The 20,002-nt window shown below is 41.5% G+C and overlaps 1 protein-coding gene across 2 annotated transcripts in view; it reads left to right on the forward strand.

Moving 5' to 3' along the window:
* Nucleotides 1-221: 221 nt before the first annotated feature.
* MPG (N-methylpurine DNA glycosylase) overlaps nucleotides 222-20,002 on the forward strand; it is a 46,337-nt gene continuing 26,556 nt past the window's right edge. The window contains exons 1-3 of one of the 2 annotated variants that reach the window (XM_030212994.1): nucleotides 222-306; nucleotides 2,286-2,526; nucleotides 17,331-17,535. In XM_030212994.1, the coding sequence (XP_030068854.1) occupies nucleotides 2,299-2,526; nucleotides 17,331-17,535 (433 nt within the window). In that variant the 5' untranslated portion in view covers nucleotides 222-306; nucleotides 2,286-2,298. Of the gene's footprint in view, nucleotides 307-335; nucleotides 416-2,285; nucleotides 2,527-17,330; nucleotides 17,536-20,002 lie in introns of those variants that run through there. The other variant, XM_030212995.1, reaches the window with a different exon arrangement.

The raw sequence follows: 20,002 nt of genomic DNA on the forward strand, positions 1-20,002 counted from the left end.
GCACATCTACACAGATTTGTGAAACAGCCACATGGGTATCCTCGTATCTATGATACTTTTACGGAGGACATCAACATTCATTCCCCAACCTACTCCAGTTAAGCCCTGTGTGCTCAGTGCTGCTAGGCTGCTAGCAGTGCTGGCTGCTGCTGCAGTGCTAGGCGAGCTAGCTACGCGCTGATGCTGAACGCTCGCCTCTGACGCAACTTCCTGTTTCTGGCAAGGCAGGCAGGATGTTGTTGCAGGTGTATAGGGGAGGGTTACGGGGCATCGGAGAAGGAAATCTGTGGGCGACCTCAGAGTCAGGTATGAGCTTCATTTGGTGGGGGTGAGGTGCCGTATCGCGGACAGGAGGAGAGTGCAAGATAGAGGGAGAGATGGCAGGTGATGCGGAGTGAGGATGGGTGCTTGGCGTGTGAGTACAGCCGAACGCGTGTGATTTGGTATCTTTGCTTGCTTAAAAGTTCTTATGTACCGAGGCAGGGTGCAGGACTTGGCCAACCAGTGAGCAAGACTAGGCGATTGCCTAGGGCAATAGCTTGAAGGGGGGTAGCAAAAAGCAGTCCCGGTCAAAGCAAAACTGTGCGATCCTGACAGCCAGACAAACTTAAAGAACCATGAGAACCTACCCTTACCTGCAAAACAGAGTTTAATATTTAAAAGCATGATGCACAATTATGAATTTTGTACAGTTGTTGTAGAGTGTATATGATTCTAGAGTTTAATTATCAAAATCTTGGAGGGAGGGATCTGAAGGACCTGGAAATGAATTGAAGGGGGTAGAGTGAGGTGGGAAGGGTAAGATTGAAAGCTTGCCTAGGGCTTCAGTATACTTGCACTGGCAGGATGTGTTCCTAATTCAAATGTTATACTTTTACCTTGGTAATAGATCTTAAATGTATATTCTCAGAGTTCCTTACTATTCACAAGATGTGAAAATAATGGCCCACAGAGGTCCAACTTACCCAGTTCCAGGACGGATACTTTGGGTGAGGGATGATTTTTGACAGCCCCAGCCAGTCACATTTTGGTATCTGCAGCATTAATTTCAGTGAGTGAAATCAGATACTACAAATACTGCTCTGGGGTGTAATTTGAAAAAGTCTATCTCTTGGTGCTGGGTAACATGGCAGCTCTGTGACCATCTATTCGTTTTTAGATATTCTGCTGTTGTTTATTTAATACAGTACTCTGAGGTTCCAAGAGTTCCTGTTTTCAGCAAATAGCAGACCTGTATTGAATAATTTGACTGCCTGCTGATTGAAAATGAATGAAGGAGTAAGTTCGTCATCTGAACTCTCCTTCTCCCTGAAAGGTAAGGGGAGATGTTACTAAGCTGCAGCAAAAGTTCCCATTTTACTGCAGCTCAGTTTACCATAGGAGTCACTAACCTGTGGTAACTCACTAAAGCAGGTTAGTGACACAAGCAGTGAATGAATAACACAATTTGTGATCAGCCCCACAAACTTCATTATTCAGCTCCCTGGGAACCTTCTTAAAGGGATCAGAGCTTCCCAAAGTTAAGAGTTCTTTTTCCAGCAATCCCTGCTGGTCTAGGGGTTCTGGAACAGGAGCCATCTCTAGTTGCTGTTGCCCCTGCCAGTGGCAGGTTCAACATGATGCTGGCAACCCCTAATGGTAGTCTCATGGTACTACTGTAAGGAGGTTGAGGCACTGACTGGAGATCGTTCCTGCCCCAGAACCCGCGGACCTCCATGAATTGGAAGCCTGGGGTGAGGTGCTAGAGAGGCTCGTGGGGGTCTTTGGAGATGGTGCCCAAAAGCATTGGGCTGTATGTTAGTGGCCTGATGCTCCTGGTCTGGGAAAAAAATAATGCAGCTTTTTAGTGCAAGCTGTGATTCATGAGATGTTTTGCATGCATTTGCATACTTTGCATCTCATTATTATGCAACTTGCAGTAACTTAAACTAACAATTTTTTGTTTAAATAAGGTACCTATTTACTAAACTGTATTAAAATTGGCCACTGTCAGGGGTATTTAGCAATAGGCTATAAAGCCCATTTTACTAACAGGTGTAAAGCCTTTAGGGTCTTAATTACCAGGTACAATGAGGTTTGCAATTACCGGTTTGCACGGTTATACAAATGTGTACCTGTTTTAGGGTCTCAGATTTACTGAGGTCCTGTCATTTTGAAACATTCTTTAGCCTTACAGTGATGGTATCGCCTGCCATACACAGTTATCTGCTCTTTTCCTCAGGTTAGAGGAACTTTTTAAAACTTAAACACATGCAAGATTGAATATTTCTTCCCATTCATGATAGGCTTTGGAAAGCCATGTCAAGGAAAAGAAGACGGGTGCCAAATTTAGATGATGAAGAACCGAAAAGAAGTATTCCTGAAAACCTTTCAGCGGAGAACCTGTTGCTTACTCAAGATGGGAAAGGGGATACCTGCTCAGTGACCAGCAAATATTTTGGTGATGAGAAAATGAAAACTTTCCGGTTAGGTTCAGACTTTTTCAACCAACCATGCATCAGTTTGGCTAAATCATTTCTTGGACAGGTAATTTGGGTTAAGATTTATTTCCATCATTTGGGTATTTCCAGCAGTAGTTTACAAACTATAGGATATAGCACCCAGGTCCTGCAACATGATCCTAAAGTGACTTTTAAACATAGTTGGTCAATGGTCCGGCATGTGTGGAACATTTTAACCTTCCTGTTGGATACCAGTAACTGCCTTTTCAGCTTTTCCTTTGCATGTAGTAACTTGTACTTAATCAGGATGAATTAGACTACCAGCAAAGATATATCTGAAAGATTCCTACCTGTTCAGGTGTGGCTGAGCCAATCAGCCCTTAACTTGGTCCTTCAGACTCTCTCCAAGGCCTGGTTTTCAGCATATCCACAATGAATATTTTGTAAGATATATTTATTACTAGTGAAAAAAGCCAGTTTCTGAAAGAAATGAAACGGGTGCTAGCAAGGATTTCCTCGGAATATGTATGTTTGAGAGAGCTTGTGTGAGAGTGACTGTGTGAGAGAGTGAGAGTGAATGTGCGAGTGTGTGTGTGTGACAGAGAGTGAGACTGGGTGCGAGTGTGTCTGTGAGAGAGAGAGTCTGTGTGTGAGATTGAGAGTGTGCCAGGAGCGCCCCCCGCTCGCCCCCCCTCCCTCCCAGTTGCAGGACCGCCCCCCCTCCCTTCAAGTTCCAGGGTCATCCCCTCCCTCCGAGTTTCAGGGTCCCCTCCTCCCTCCCGCCCTCCGAGTGTCAGGGTCCACCCCTCCCTCCGAGTTTCAGGCTCCCCTCCTTCCATTCCTCCGAGTTTCAGGCTCTCCCCCTCCCTCTGAGTTTCAGGCTCCCCCCCTCAGTTCGTCCCTCCCTCCCAGTTCCAGGGTCGTCGTCCCTCCCTTCCTCCCTCCCTTCCAGTTCCAGGCCCCTCCCTACGAATTTAAAAAGTCATCTTGACTTAGCTCGTTGGGGTTATGGCGGCTGCCAGCAGTGGTAAAATGCGTGCAGGCTCGGCCCTTCTCTCTCTCTCAGCTATGGTCCCGCCCTCATTTCCAGTTTCTGCAAGGGTGGGACCACAACTGAGAGAGAGAGAAGGGCTGAGCCTGCACGTGTTTTACCGCTGCTGCCGGCCGCCGTAACCCTGACTTGGTAAGTGAAGATGACTTTTAAAAATCGGAGGGAGGGGGCCTGGAACTGGAAGGGAGAGACGATGACACCCTCATGCGTGTGATGTCGCGTTCCTTTGCCTGGCAACTCTGCAGCGTGCCCTTCCCTCTCTTCTGTCCTCGACGTCATCACGTTTTGACGCGAGGGCGGGACAAAGAGAGATGGTGACAGACTTACGAACCCTTCACTGAAGTCTGCCACGGAGTCAGCTTCAGAATGTTGGAGGTGCAAATTATTATAGTAGATAAGATTCCAGCATATTTTGGCTACCTTAAAAGCTATACCCTATTTTAGGTTTTTAAGATCTGAGTGTCAGGACCAGGGTGTTGAGTTAAGAGTAAGAGCTCTTTTGTCACTTGAAGCTGATAGCTTTATGCAGTTTTGCAGTTCATCCATCTGCTGTTCCAAAGGTTTCTGTTTTTGACAATAGTGGACCTTTATTGAGTAAGTTGACTGTCTGTTGATTGAAAATAAACGGAGGAGTAAGTTTATCTTCTGACATTCCCTGCCCTTCCCAAAAGTAAGGGGGGGGGGAGTTTACTAAGCTGTAGTTAAAGTTGCTATTTTACTTCAACTTAGTTACCATGGGAGTCAAGTCAGAGGACTATATTTTAATTCCAAAACTGCATTAAGAAAACAGCCTCAAAATTTCTAAAAATGAATACGGGAACACAGAGTTGTCAAGTTACATACACCGGTCCTAAAATTCAGATCTCGAAAACCTAAATCCAGGTATAGCTATTAAGGTAACCAAAATATAAGAACACAAGAATAGCCATACTGGGTCAGAACAATGGCCCATCTAGCTCAGTTTCCAACAGTGGCCAATCCAGGTCACAAGTACCTGGCAGAAACCCAATTAGTAGTAACATTCCAAAGCTTAACTATTATTTGAGTGAAAAAATATTTCCTCCTATTTGTTTTAAAAGTATTTCCGTGTAATTTCATTCAGTGTCCCCTGGTCTTTGTACTTTTTGAAAGAGTAAAAAATTGATTTACTTCTATTTGTTCTACACCACTCAGGATTTTGTAGACCTCAATCATCCATCTCTTTTCCAAGCTGAAGAGCCCTAACCTCTTTAGCCTTTCCTCATACAAGAGGTTATCAATAGAAATCAAACAAAATAAAACATGGAAAAGAAAATAAGATGATACCTTTTTTTATTGGACATAACTTAATACATTTCTTGATTAGCTTTCGAAGGTTGCCCTTCTTTCTCAGATCGGAAATAAGCAAATGTGCTAGCTGTCAGCTAGCACATTTGCTTATTTCCGATCTGAGGAAGAAGGGCAACCTTCGAAAGCTAATCAAGAAATGTATTAAGTTATGTCCAATAAAAAAGGTATCATCTTATTTTCTTTTCCATGTTTTATTTTGTTTGATTTCTATTGATAACCTTAAGAGTGGACTAACACGGCTACCACACTCCTCTACTCATACAAGAGGAGTTCCATCCCCTTTATCATTTTGGTTGCTCTTCTTTGACCCTTTTCTAATTCCCCTATATCTTTTTAAAGATACAGTGACCAGAACTGAACACAATACTCAAGGTGCGGATGCGATACAAAGGCATTATAGTATTTTCAGTCTTACTCAACATCCCTTTCCTAATAATTCCTAGCATCCTGTGTGCTCTTTTGGCTCCCACCACAAACTGAGCAGAAGATTTCAGCGTATTATCTACAACGACACCCAGATCTCTTTCTTGAGCACTGACCCCCCAAGGTGGACCCTAGCATCAGGTAACTATGATTCAGATTATTATCTCCAATGTACATCACCTTGCATTTGTCCACAATAAATTTCATCTGCCATTTGGACGCCCAGTCTTCCAATTTCCTAAGGTCATCCTGCAGTTTACAGTCTGCACATGTTTTAACGACCTTGAATAGTTTTGTATCATCTGCAGATTTAATCGCCTCACTCGTCATTCCGATTTCCATATCATTTATAAATACGTTGAATAGCACCAGTCCCAGTACAGATCCCTGCAGCACTCCACTGTTCATCCTCCTCCATTGAGAGATGACCATTTAACCCTACCCCGTTCAATAACCAATTCCTAATCTACACCAGAACCTTGTCTGCTATCCCATGACTCTTTAATTTTCTCAGGAGTCTCTGAAAACTGTATGTGCTGCAATATGTTATTTATTTATTTGCATTTTTGCTCACACCTTTTCCAGTAGTAGCTCAAGGTGAGTTACATTCAGGTACACTGGCTATTTCTCTGTTCCAGGAGGGCTCACAGTCTACGTTTGTACCTGAGGCAATGGAGGGTTAAGTGACTTGCCCAAGATCACAAGGAGCAGCAGTGGGATTTGAACTGGCCACCTCTGGATTACAAGACCAGTGCTCTAACCATTAGGCTACTCCTCCACTAGCAATGTTCTATGTAGAAGCCTGCCGTTGCAGATCAGCAACGCGGCCGCGCAGGCTTCTGTTTCTGTGAGTCTGACGTCCTGCACGTACGTGCAGGTCGTCAGACTCACAGAAACAAGCCTGCGCGGCCGTGTTGCTGATCTGCAAGGACAGGCTTCTACATGGAATGTTGCTAGTGGAATAGCAACATTAACATTCCATGTAGAATCTCAAATACTAGCAACAGAAAAGAGTAGCAACATTCCATCTAGAATCTCAAATAGTAGCAACATTCCATGTTCCACTGCACTAACCACTAGGCTACTCCTCCACTAGCAACATTCCATGTAGATTCTCACATATTTATTTATTTAGATCTTGCTCACACCTTTTTCAGTAGTAGCTCAAGGTGAGTTACATTCAGGTACTCTGGATATTTCTCTGTCCCAGGAGGGCTCACAGTCTAAGTTTGTACCTGAGGCAATAGAGGGTTAAGTGACTTGCCCAAGGTCACAAGGAGCAGCAGGAGGGTTTGAACCGGCCACCTCTGGATTTCAAGACTGGCGCTCTAACCACTAGGCCACTCCTCCACTCAGCTGGACCAGAAAGTCTTTGGCTTTCTTTGCTTTGTCTGAGACATCGTTTAGAGCCTGAAACAGCTGCTCCTCATATCCTCCCTCAGTTCCATCCCCCTCACTGTCGTCTGTCAAACATCACTACTCTTCCAGCTACATTAGTGGAAGAGTAGTGATGTTTGACAGACTGCGGTGAGGGGGATGGACCTGAGGGAGGATATGAGGAGCAACTGTCTCAGGCTCTAAACGGGGTCTCAGACAAAGATATTTTTATTTGCCCACCCCATTTTAGTATTCTGTGTCTTCTGTGAAAGTTGTTTGGCCTTCTTTGTTTGGAGAAAGTTTCCTTGCATCTGGTTCCTTCTTTTCTCCCCAAGGAGATGTTTGCTTTTCATACGAATTGGTCTGTTTCCTTGCCGGTTTTAGGAGATCCTTCAGGGGATAGTGAGCAATGGCCGCTGGCTAAGCTGGATGTGAAGAGAGTGTTGTTGGCATACTTGAAGAGAATGGAAGAGTTTCACCATTCTGATTCATAACGAGATGAATTAAGGAATCCATTGCATCAGCTTATCTGCAGAAGGGTCATCCAGTTCCGGAAAAATCTTAAGGCACATTCTACACGTAGAGTGGTAATGTCATGGATGGAGAATAGTGTAATTCCTCTGCAGGATATCTTGGGTGGCCATGTGGTTCTCTTTGCATTTCTGTGTGAAACAGATTGGATGTGCAGGCCAAACAGGATGTGGGTTTTGGGTCTGCTGTGTTATCTTACAGTCTCATGGGGTCCCACTCTTGAAATTACTGCTTTGACACTTCCAAGCATCTTGACTGATCTGGTGGGCAACTAAGGAAGAATTGGATCTTACCTGCTAATTTTCTTTCCTTTAAGCACTCCAGGCCATTCAAGAACCCACCCTGAGGAAAGGGGGTTGGGAGATGTGAGTTTGGTGCTTTGCAGACAGAGGTTGTTGTGTTTTTCTGCTCAGTGCAGAGCTTCTTTGGTGCAGTAAACCTTTTTATTCCTGCTAATATGTTCTTGCAGATTAGGATAAGAATTGGTTTTGAACTTGGTTGCCGTGTTTGTTTAAAATAAAAAAATAAAAAGAGGGTATCCTGCGAAGTTCTCTGTGAGTAAAGAAAGCCAGAACCGCATAAAAGTGGGGTTGGTGATGAAGGTACAGTCTCTGGGGGTCCTACAGCATCTGCTTTGTTATAGAAATACTGGCTTGCAGGGAACAGCACAGGGGTTTTATTAAAGTTTGAGTCAGACGTTCTCAGTCTCCATCTGCTGGTAGGCGTATATAACCCAAGCATCTTGACAGGTCTGGAGGGCCTAAACGAAAAAAAAATAGTAGGTAAGATCTAATTTCTCTTTCTGGTTACACAGAAAAAGAGGTGTTTCAAGGGGGTATGTTTGGAAACTATGAATATATTTCTAAAAAAGGACATGCATTGTAGGTATACCGTGAATGCACCTAATTCTTGCTATCCTTTTCTTTTCAGCATTTATATACTGCTTAGACCTAAGTGGTTTACAGTTTCATTTTACAGGTATTTGTAAGGCTACAGCCACACTTCCAGCAAATCAAATACCCAGTGTACCTGAATGTAACTCACCTTGAGCTACTACTGGAAAAGGTGTGAGCAAAATCCAAATAAAATGAAAATAAAATAAAATTTTCAAATACAGTTTGTACAAACAATGGGTTTGTTTTATGGGGTATTAAAATAATGTGTATACTTTTTTTTTTTTTTGCAATTAGGCGTTCTATTAAAAATTTACTCCTTGAAGAATTTGTTACCTGGTTAGGGGGCAAGCAGAGGTCATAGAAACATCAGGGAGAAATAACTTCTGACATGGCAGCCCCAAAATCTGATATGTTTTATCCTTGAAGTAATTTGACCTCCAAAGGGTGTATAGTGCTGAGCATTGCTCTAATCGGTGGTCAGCCTTTGAGTTGCTGTGCTAAAATATTGTTACTAAATTTAGCCCTGCTTTCTGTGATGACAGCGTATTGAATAAAGAAATCAAGCAGCAGGTGCAGATTGTTTGGATATTTAAAGTGCAGGCAAAACTCTAAGCTGTCCTCAAATATTTGCCCACTAAGGAATGGGAATTCACACCCTGCAAAAGCCGTAAACAGTCCTCCTCTGCCACACTGTAGCCTTTCTGCCAGCGCGTCTTTACCTCCTTCCGTCACACACACTTGGTTCAGCTGTTACTGAGTGGTCAAGTTCTACATGGTTTGGAGCCATAGTGAATTTGTTCTTTTTTATTGTGGGCGTAATTTTGTAACTTATGGCACTAACATTTATGCCCCTTAAGAAATAAGAATAGAGTATTATACATCAATTATCACAAAATCTATTTATTGCTATAGTGCATTCATCTCGCAAGTATTTGAACATTCAAACATATGTGTCATTCTCCACAATGCTATAAAAACTATGTTATTAGTATAATTACTAATAAATCTTATATCCGCCTATTCCACTTGAAAATATTGTTGTCTATAATAATCAAATTCCTTCAAACATATGTGATTCAACACACCTAATTCACATTTTAAATCAAATTCAAGTCCCTAAAGAAACATCAGTGATCTTAGCGTCTCTTGACGTAAATACTTTATACACCAACATACCTCAGCAGGGTGCCAAAACAGTGGTAGCAGAATACATTAATCGCACCTCATTAACAACACCTCATAAACCATTGATAATGGAAATGACTACCTTGATTATAGACAACAATATTTTCAAGTATAATGAATAATTTTACTTACAAGTAAAAGGAGTCGCAATGGGGGCCACGGTAGCCCCGACCATAGCTTGCCTATGCATGGCTCAGTATGAGAATAAGCATATATTTCCATCCCGATATGCTCAGTACATCTTGAGTTGGAAACGCTTTATCGATGATATCCTACTCATATGGACGGGCACTGACCTACTTCTGAGGGAATTTCTAAATTACATCAATAATTGTGATCAGAACATCACATTTCACAAGGAGAGCGATGCACAAGTAATACATTTTCTTGATCTATCTATCTATCCTATCTATCTATCTATCTATCTATCTATCTATCTATCTATCTATCTATCTATCTATCTATCTATCTATCTATCTATCTATACAGGATGGTAAATTTATGACATCGCTGTACAGGAAAGAAACGGACAGAAATTCCATGTTACCTTTTGCAAGTAATCATCCAAAACATTTAAGAGAAAGCATCCCCACAGGGCAGTTCCTCAGGGTAAAGAGACTATGTTCGGAGCAAGCCAGTTTCCAACATCATGCCAAAATAATGATGCATCAATTTGCACAGAGACACTACCCTAGGAAAGTATTCAAGCGAGCTTATAAAAGAGCAAATTATGCCAATCGAGATTGGTTACTTCAAGAGTATAAAAAATCTGAAGACCATCAGTCCTTAGTATGTGTATTACCATAGTCAGTGCAAACCATGCAATTACGTAAAGCAATAATGCAACACTGGGATATATTGAAAATTCATTCGATATTTGAAGAACGTCCCAAATTTGCATATTGTAGGAACAGAAATTTAGGAGAATTGATGTCGGTGAATAATCAAGTAAAAGAAGTACCAACTAGGGAGAGGGGATTTAAATCCTGCTCAACATGTTGTTATTGTAGTCAGGCGATAGAGGGTGATACAATATATAATCAAAAATTGCAAAAAAACATTTTTCCTGAAATGTTCAGGTAACTAATACAGAGGGAGTAATTTATGTAATTGTGTGCCCCTGCAAACTGTGGTATGTTGCTCAAACAAGTAGAAAGTTGAAAATCAGAATTGGGGAACATTTAAGCAACATCAGATGGGGGAATGTAGAAGCACCCTTGGTGCGACATTGGATGGACAAAAATTACACACTTAAAGATCTCAAATTTTCTATCCTAGTTAAGATCGGCAGGGGAGGTAATGTGAGTCAGAAATTGTTAATTATTGAACAGCGAATCATATTCTGGAGGACCTTTCATCCATTCGAATTGAATAAGGAGATAGAGTGGACAGAAATAATATAATATGAGGTTAATCAGCATGAGGATTGACAATTAAACACAGGTGGAATTAATAGTGACGACACACAGCAAGATAGGAGGGTCTTTAAATATAGAGGGCTCCTATTGCGCATGTGAAGGCGTCCCTGACAGTTTACAAGTGGGGAAGGACGGTTCAACCAGAACGGTCTCCTATCTGAGGGATCGCGCTCAAAAGTGAAAGGATGAACAAGTTATAAAATGTAAGTGAGATTTATTCGTTGTTCTGCCGTTGCTCCGCCCCCAACGTCATGACGTTTGACGCGAGGGCGGGGCCTGGAGCGATTTCCCACTCCCTGCCTCCCTCCCTGCCAACCCCTTCGTTCTGCCATTGCTCCGCCCTCGAGGGCGGGGCCCGGAGCGATTTTGGTGGCTTCACCACCACGAACCTTCGAACCTTTTTGAAGGAAGTCAGGGCTTGGCTTCACTGACGTCAGTATCCTCAGAATGTTGAGGGTGAGTTTTATTATAGTAGATAATTAGCAGAGTAGCTTCTTGTATAACATGTATGGATTGTAAACAGCGTTGTGATTGTGTTATAATTAACAGCCACGCTGCTGTGGAATGAGAAACAGTTGGAAATTCTGGTGGAATGTCGCTGGATTACAGTGATTAATAAACAGCTCCTGAAGACGTCAAAGGCGAAACACAGCCCTGTGTAGAGCTGTAAGAACTGTCGTATAAAGATCTTCATAGATTAATACACAGGAAATTATCTGTATCGCAAGAACTGAACAATATCAATTTGGATTGTGAAAAAGAGTTGTGGACAATATAACTTAGCACAACAGGGATTTTTCCATTCATTGCTCCACATGGACTATTGATATCAAGAATTATGTTTTTGTATAATAAAAGAAGATGTGAACAACAATGGAATAGGAGGGTATAAGATTTATTAGTAATTATACTCCTAATAACATAGTTTTTATAGCATTGTGGAGAATGACACATATGTTTGAATGTTAAAATACTTGCGAGATGAATGCACTATAGCAATAAATAGATTTTGTGATAATAATTGATGTATAATACTCTATTCTTATTTCTTAAGGGGTATATATAGTCTGAAGAATAGTACCTAGTAAATTGTCCCTAAATACTTTTTCACTAACATTTATGCACCAATTGTGTAAATGTTTAGAATAATGTCATTTGTGTGTGTATGTAACTGTCAAAATTCGGCCTGAGTGCTGTTTTGTAAATACACAATTTACATAGCGTATATTTGCAAGGGGGGAGGGCATTACACTTGAGCGCATTACTTTTAGCGTCTAAAGGTTTTAGAGAAGAACAACCAAAACGATAAAGGGGATGGAACTCCTTTCATATGAGGAAAGGCTAAAGAGGTTAGGGCTCTTCAGCTTGGAAAAGAAACGGCTGAGGTTATGATTGAGGTCTACAAAATCCGGAGTGGTGTAGAACGGGTAATAAGGGAATTGATTTTTCACTTTTTCAAAAAGTACAAAGACTCAGGGACACCCGATGAAATTACATGGAAATACTTTTAAAACAAATAGGAGGAAATATTTTTTCATTCAAAGAATAGTGATGCTCTGGAACTCGTTGCCATATGATAACAGCAGTTAGTGTATCTGGGTTTAAAGAATGTTTGGACAAGTTCCTGGAGGAAAAGTCCATAGTCTGCTATTGAGAGAGACATGGGGGATGCCATTGCTTGCCCTGGGATTGATAGCATGGAATGTTGCTACTAATTAGATTTCTGCCAGGTACATGTGACCTGGATTGGCTACTGTTGGAACAGGATATTGGTCTAGATGGACCATTGGTCTGACCCAGTAAGACTATTCTTATGTTCTTATTCTATGACTAACATCAGCTCTGTGGCTGGTTTAAGTGCTGGTGCCTATCTTTTAAGCATATATAACCGGTTAGACTAGTATTCAGTAAAGGAAAATAGGTGCCTATATTAATTTATAGACTGGGCTCCTTCCAGGTGCTCAATTACAGAACTGCCCTCTGAATGTTTGTAATAACCCAAAACATATTCCAGGTCAGCCTGGTAGCTCAAGTAGTAAGTGCTGATTATCTTCATTCAATTTGTGAGTGTTTACTTCACAATAGGATTGAAATATTGATGAATTATCTTCTTTTGATCCACGTGCTGATTAAATGTTAGTGTGCACTAATGTGCATTAGCTTGTGCTGCTACTACACCCGTAGGAATATATGGGCCTGGCAGCATATATAGTGTTTGAGTAAATATGCCCCTAGATGTGGAACAAAAAAAAATCAAATATACATAATAGATGATCGTAGATAAAGACCTGCATGGTCCACCCGGTCTGCCCAACAAGGTAAACTAATATATGATAAAATATACATACTTGAACCAGGGGCGTAGCTACTATGGGGCCCCCGTAGATTTGGCCCTGGACCCCCTTGCCAACAACCCTCTCAACTCGCCCTCCCGCCGTCAACCCGCCGTCGTCATCTGCTACCTTTGCTGGCGGGGGACCCCAACCCCCGCCAGCCGAAGCCTTCTTCCTTCGTTTGGTTTCTGAGTTTGACGTCTTGCACGTACAACGTAGATCGAAGCCCCGCAGATCGCAAGGCTTCGTTCTGTTTCTGTGAGTCTGACGTTGCAAGACATCAGACTCAGAAACCAAACGAAGGAAGAAGGCTTCGATTGGCGGGGGTTGGGGTCCTCCGCCAGCAAAGGTAGGCGACGGCGGCGGGGGGGTTGAGAGGGTCGGCGGCGGGGGGGGGGGGGGAGGGCGTCAAAGTTGGTGGTGCTGCTGGTGGCAGCGGGGGGGGGGGGGGGGGGCTAAAATGTGCCCCCTCACCTCAGGCTCTGGACCCCCTTCCCACCGAAGTCTGGCTGCGTCCCTGAACTGTCCTTGCCATTTTCAGGGCACAGACCATAGAAATCACTGGCTTAATTTTCAGCTACTGGAGCTGCTGTTGAAGCCTGCTGCAGTCCATCCATATCTATCAAGCCATGAATGTTTGTACACTGATAAGACAGTTACCTTATGAGTATGAGCAGGTCTTAGTGCCTAGTACCCCATAATTCATTTTTAAGTTTTATGTTACTACTGTTCAGTCATAAAAGCTATTTCTTTTCTTTAATACCATTTAAATGACCTTATAGTACTTGAGTTTTTGAGATCACCCAGGACCTTACTTTGGGAGTTGCAGCATGGAAGTCACGCATCCCTTGATACATGATGTTGCATATTTACTCCACGGTTTTGTCAGTTTTTGAACGGAGTTTATATTTTCTGACCGATTTGACCCCGGCGCAGTTTAACAAAATGCTGGCCACCGTTAGTCACGGTCTGATTTTGATGTAGCTGGAAGAAAGAGACGAGAGCCTATACAGCTAAGTACTTTAAGCTGGTACTTTTGATAACTTTTGGTCAGTTAAACTTTGCAATCAGTAATTAAACTTGTCAGGTAGGTTTTTTGCCAATGATGAAGAAGCCCTGCACTTTCAGCTATTAGCTGTGAGCTTCTTGAGGCTTTTTCCTCCCTTCATACTATTTTCATTGCTTGCAGATAAGAATTCATTCATACCATGTATTTGTTCAGACCGGAATCGGCTAACGCCGTTAACGGTAATATGTAAGCCACATTGAGCCTGCAAAAAGATGGGAAAATGTGGGCTACAAATGCAACAAATAAATATAAAGAATCTTTTTCTATTGATAACGTATGGAATGTGTGTTAAGTATTCACTCATCTGTAAAAGTGCCAGCAGGGCATTGAAACACTATTCTAGAATGGCACAGCATGTATTTATTTATTATTACATTTGTACCCTGCGCTTTCCCACTCAAAGCAGGTTCAATGCAGCTTACATAATAATATGGATTACAGAGTATTGATAGAGAAAATATAAGTTCATTTTTTATTTTTTATTTTTATTTTATTGCATTTGTAGCCCACATTTTCCCACCTATTTGCGGGCTCAGTGAGGCTTACAGTACATTGTAAATAATGTACATAAGTACATAAGTAGTGCCATACTGGGAAAGACCAAAGGTCCATCTAGCCCAGCATCCTGTCACCGACAGTGGCCAATCCAGGTCAAGGGCACCTGGCACGCTCCCCAAACGTAAAAACATTCCAGACAAGTTATACCTAAAAATGCGGAATTTTTCCAAGTCCATTTAATAGCGGTCTATGGACTTGTCCTTTAGGAATCTATCTAACCCCTTTTTAAACTCCGTCAAGCTAACCGCCCGTACCACGTTCTCCGGCAACGAATTCCAGAGTCTAATTACACGTTGGGTGAAGAAAAATTTTCTCCGATTCGTTTTAAATTTACCACACTGTAGCTTCAACTCATGCCCTCTAGTCCTAGTATTTTTGGATAGCGTGAACAGTCGCTTCACATCCACCCGATCCATTCCACTCATTATTTTATACACTTCTATCATATCTCCCCTCAGCCGTCTCTTCTCCAAGCTGAAAAGCCCTAGCCTTCTCAGCCTCTCTTCATAGGAAATGCAATTTGTTACAATCAGTTATGGATTACATTGTGAGAAGTTAAGCGAGACAAAGTCGAGGTGTCGTTAGGGAATAGGACAAGGAAAAGAACAATAGATCACTAGAAAGAGACAACGGGAAATTGGTAGGGTGATAGAACCTTAGCAAAAGAACATTCGGTATAACATTTTCTGTGAGTGAGGTTTAAGTGTGATGAGATTACGGGGGATGAGAGTTCAGAAAAGAATGTATTGGTGTATTTCTGGAATAGTGAGTGTGGACTTCATGTGTATTGCTCCTTACAGTAAATTTTGTCGAAGAGATGAGTCTTCAGTAGTTTGCGGAAGTTGGTTAGTTCGTGGATTGTTTTCAAGTTGCGTGGTAGTATATTCCAGAATTGCGTGCTTAAGTAAGAAAAGGTTGATGCGTAATTATAGCAGACTAATAAAAGAGATAGGTAGGTAGAGATGGGCAAGGGTGAAGGGAGTAGGAGAGATATGAGCAATGGGTAGGTGATCATTGGAGGGGGGGTAGAGAGGCGGGAGGGGGGATGGGACACAGGATAAGCATAGGGAAATTTGATGGGAGATGTAGTCTGGGTCATTGTCGTCTTCTGGATATGTGTTGGGTAGATGGGTTCATAGGATTAAATGCAAGGAGGTATATTCATGGGTGGAGCATGGGCGGGGCTCTGAATTACACATGTTGTGCATGGTCCTGTTGCATTTACGCGGCCACAGTTAGCTCATGTAACTGTATAAACGTAAGGCACGCTGATACCGAGTTACACTAGTATTGTGTAACAAACTCTGGGTAGCCAGTTGTAGAGTTACCCCCATAGTCTGAAACTACAAAGTCTTGAAATATGGATTTCATTTGCTGTATGGTTCTGTATAGGGAGAAATAAAGGTTAAGAGTAAGTTGTAGTGATACCTTTTTATTCTGCAGGGGAGTCTTCACAGTCACGCTAAGAGACCTGAAGCATAAAGGATCTCTGGAGGACAGGGAGAGGTTATAGAGCTGAGTAGCTGCAGTGGATGAGCAGACTAGGCAGACTGTCATGTTCTCTGTATCTGTGCTAGTAGATAGATTGATACTTGCGTTTGGTTCTAAAATTAAAGTTTCTTCCTCATTTAAGGTTTAACAGAATGTGATAACACCGTTAATGGGCATCATTTGTCACAATGTCCGTTTTTATACAATAAGCCCAACGGCAAATAAACATAAGTTAATAGTGTTACTGCCCGTTGTTAGTAAATGACCCTGTTAATTCAGTAGAAACTTAAGTGATTTTACTGGACATGTGGCAAAAAGCTTTATTATGAAGTGAGTTAATTGCTGTATGCAAACATCTGGTAAATCTATTACTGTGTCTCGCTAACAGTAACCAACAGCTTTGTGCAATCATCTGTCAGAAATTGACGCCATTATTCAACATTAATCCCCCCACCACTCTGTTTGCGACTGTACAATGTAGAATAATTAACAGAATAGTGTCTTGTGATGGAAAATTTTTTCTGCATTATCCCAGAAAGTGCAAACAAAACAGGGTAGCGGAGATGCAAACTAGGCCATACCAAAATGTAAAAATATCATGCTTCAGTGTAGGTTCTGTTTTTTTGTTTGTTTGTTTGTTTCTAGTTTTTTCTTCTTTGGTGTGAGTCTGCTGGTTTTGCTGTCTAGCAATACACCCTTCCTCCCTCTTCCTGACCTCATGTACCACATAAGATGGTATAGTTAAAGGGAACTTGGGCTTCAGAATTTAAGATCGTCTTAATACCAAGATTTTAAATAATCCATGCTACTAACAAAGTGAATGATGACATTGTCCAAAGCATCCAGCTTATCATTGTAGCTATATTATTGTGTGTTAACTGGTTAGCTCAGGAATACTGTGTGAGCCCTTACCACCTACAAAATGGGTGGTGGTAAGCACTCACACTGTAATTCTTTTAATGGCCGCACGCTCATGGAAACAGTGCAGGGCCATTAATACAAAAAATAGAAAATTGGCCATTTTATGGCTGAGGTAAACATCCACTGGTTGGTTCGTGTTGCTGCTCCTGTTTTTTGGCGTAGGGAGTAAACTGCCAGTTCCAGCGTATTGCTTCTGTCATTACCCTCTCGGCACCTGCACTTTTTTCACCTCTCTGCAACAGTTACTGATGAATTTCCAGTTACAACTGCTTTCTTATCAATGACAAATTTCACTTTCTCCTCAAAGATTCTGGTGCGTAAACTTCCCGATGGGACAGAGCTGAGAGGCCGAATTGTGGAATCTGAAGCTTATCTGGGCGGAGAAGATGAAGCTTCGCATTCAGCGCGTGGGAAGCAGACAGGGAGAAACGTGGCGATGTTTATGCCAGCAGGAACTATGTATGTGTATCAGATCTATGGCATGTACTTCTGCCTCAATGTTTCCAGTCAGGGTGAGTTGACTATAGCAAGTGATTACTGTTCATTAAAGTTGCTATAGGTCTCATTTCAGTTGACTTGCTTTTTAAGTCTTATTCCACGTATAGGCTGCATTGCAAAATACCATGCAGCAAGACCATTTAGGAACAATTATGTGAACGTGAACATTTATTATATAAGAGTTATATGTAGGCCTTTTCAAACTATAATTGTCAATCTTCATTCACATACCAGTGACTAAAGTAGTGATGCACTACAGAGTCAAATGGGCAATGTGAATAACTGAGAAGATCTCTGAGGGTGAAGAAATGTTACCAGATAACTTTACTTGATATTGTCTTGACTGGGAAACCATTGAACCATTGCAGGATTTCACCACAAATGCCAAACTGATCCATCACACTCAGTAAAATATTATAGGTCAACCGTGTCAAAAACTCTGGATATATCAAATTGTAAAATCAAAATTTTCTTGCCCCGACTTAGGTCCATCCTGAAATTGGTTATCAAGGTGGTAAGGAACTGTCTCTGTACTATATGCAGGTCTAAACCCTGATTGAGAACTATGTAAGATATGAGTCAAAAGGTATTCCATGACTTGACTGAACACCAGACCTTTACTAACAGTGGTATGGAGGCCACCTGTCTATAATTGGATACTTCATTCGTACTAGACTTGGGGTTCTAAGGAATGGGCATGAGAATTATTTTGCCTTTGTCTTTAGGGAATAAGCCTTGAGACAACAAACAAACAGGTCAGATGCTGACTTCAATAAATAGGTAGGGCACGCATCTAACAAGCAATGCGAGGATGAGTGTTTGAAAGGAGAGAATTTAACTGAATCAAGTGTTGGTAGAAAGAAGGAAGACCAAACCCTATCTGCAGGTGAACCTAGGGAAGAAATATTCGAAGAACTAAGTTGGTCAGCTAAGGTAATATTAGTACCATTTAGCTCATTTCTGATTTTAATAATTTTCTGCTCTAAATAACGCGCAAGTTGGTCTGCAGATGGAATTAGGTACATTGATCTCGGCTACTGAATGAGTATTTAGCATGGAATTAAGAAAGGAATAGAGCTTTCTAATGCTAATTTTGGGACCATCAATATGCTTCACGTAGTAAAAAATTCTAGCTTTCTTAATTGCGTACTTGGTAACCCCCAGCTTAACAAGAGACTTTTAATTGAGCATTGTTTTGAAGATTATCATTTCTGTGTGCTGTCTATGCCAAGACCCTCCTGAAAAGGAGGGGACGTTGACAAATTACTTTAAAGAGCAAAACAATGTTTTATATTTAGGTTCAATACAGTTGTTCCAAATGGTTTAAATCAATGGTAATATGGTATTTATATTCCGCCAACTATTATTTGCTACGGTTTGAGTTTCTACCAGATAGTTGTGACCTGTATTGGCCTCTGTTGGAAACAGGATACTGGGCTAGATGGACCATTGGTCTGACCTAGTATGGCTATTCTTAACTCCCACACTAGGTTCAAAGCAGATTATATATCCAGAAAATTTATGTTTTAATTGCCCAGATTTATTTATTAGGATTTATTTACCGCCTTTTTGAAGGAATTCACTCAAGGCGGTGTACAGTAAGAATAGATCAAACATGAGTAATAGGCAGTTACAGCAGTAAAAATATTCAACTAACAATACAAAGTATGGCATGGTATACTACTTCTCTATTTTCCCTTTATTTGGGTTCCTTGGTCTACTATAATCTATAATATCTTACTTCCAAGGATTGTCGTATGTGTTGACCCGGACCCCCAATGCTATTATTAGTTTGTCAAACTGACCTCAACACCTCCACCCCTGGTCTATCACCAACTGGTGAAACAGAACCTTAATATAAAGGATTCCAGGGATTCTGTGGGGTTATTCTTATCATAGGTCTTAATGCCCAATTGTTATAATTTGTACCATACCAAAAACTGCTTAACTTTGCTTTGGCTGGCTTGAATCAACACATACTGTTACATCTTCCATCAAAGTATCCTAACCACACTAATTGTTAATTTATTCCATGTCCAAATACCCTCATTATTTTACTGCTTGTGCTTAACCACATTATCCCCTCAGTCTCATGTATAGTGCACTTAGCTGAGTTCTTTGTTCTTCTCCAGCCGGCTGGTAACCGTTCTCCTATGTTTCCAACCCTGTCTCCTGTTCATGAGATCATGAGGTATGCGGTAATGCTTTCGCTGGTATGAATGTATTCGGATTACTTCGTAACCCCGTTCCTTTCTTTCTCTTTACTTTTGATTTAAACTTTCTTTTCCGACAAGCACGTCTTGTTTGGCGATGTCAATCGCTGCTTCAGGAACTTTTTATTACTCTTATTTCATACTTTTAATTTAATAAAAAGTTCCTGAAGCAGCGATTAACATCGCGAAACAAGACGTGCTTGTCGGAAAAGAAAGTTTAAATCAAAAGTAAAGAGAAAGAAAGGAACGGGGTTACGAAGTAATCCGA

This window comes from Microcaecilia unicolor, chromosome 8, assembly GCF_901765095.1.
Source record: "Microcaecilia unicolor chromosome 8, aMicUni1.1, whole genome shotgun sequence".
Classification (NCBI taxonomy): Eukaryota; Metazoa; Chordata; class Amphibia; order Gymnophiona; family Siphonopidae; genus Microcaecilia; species Microcaecilia unicolor.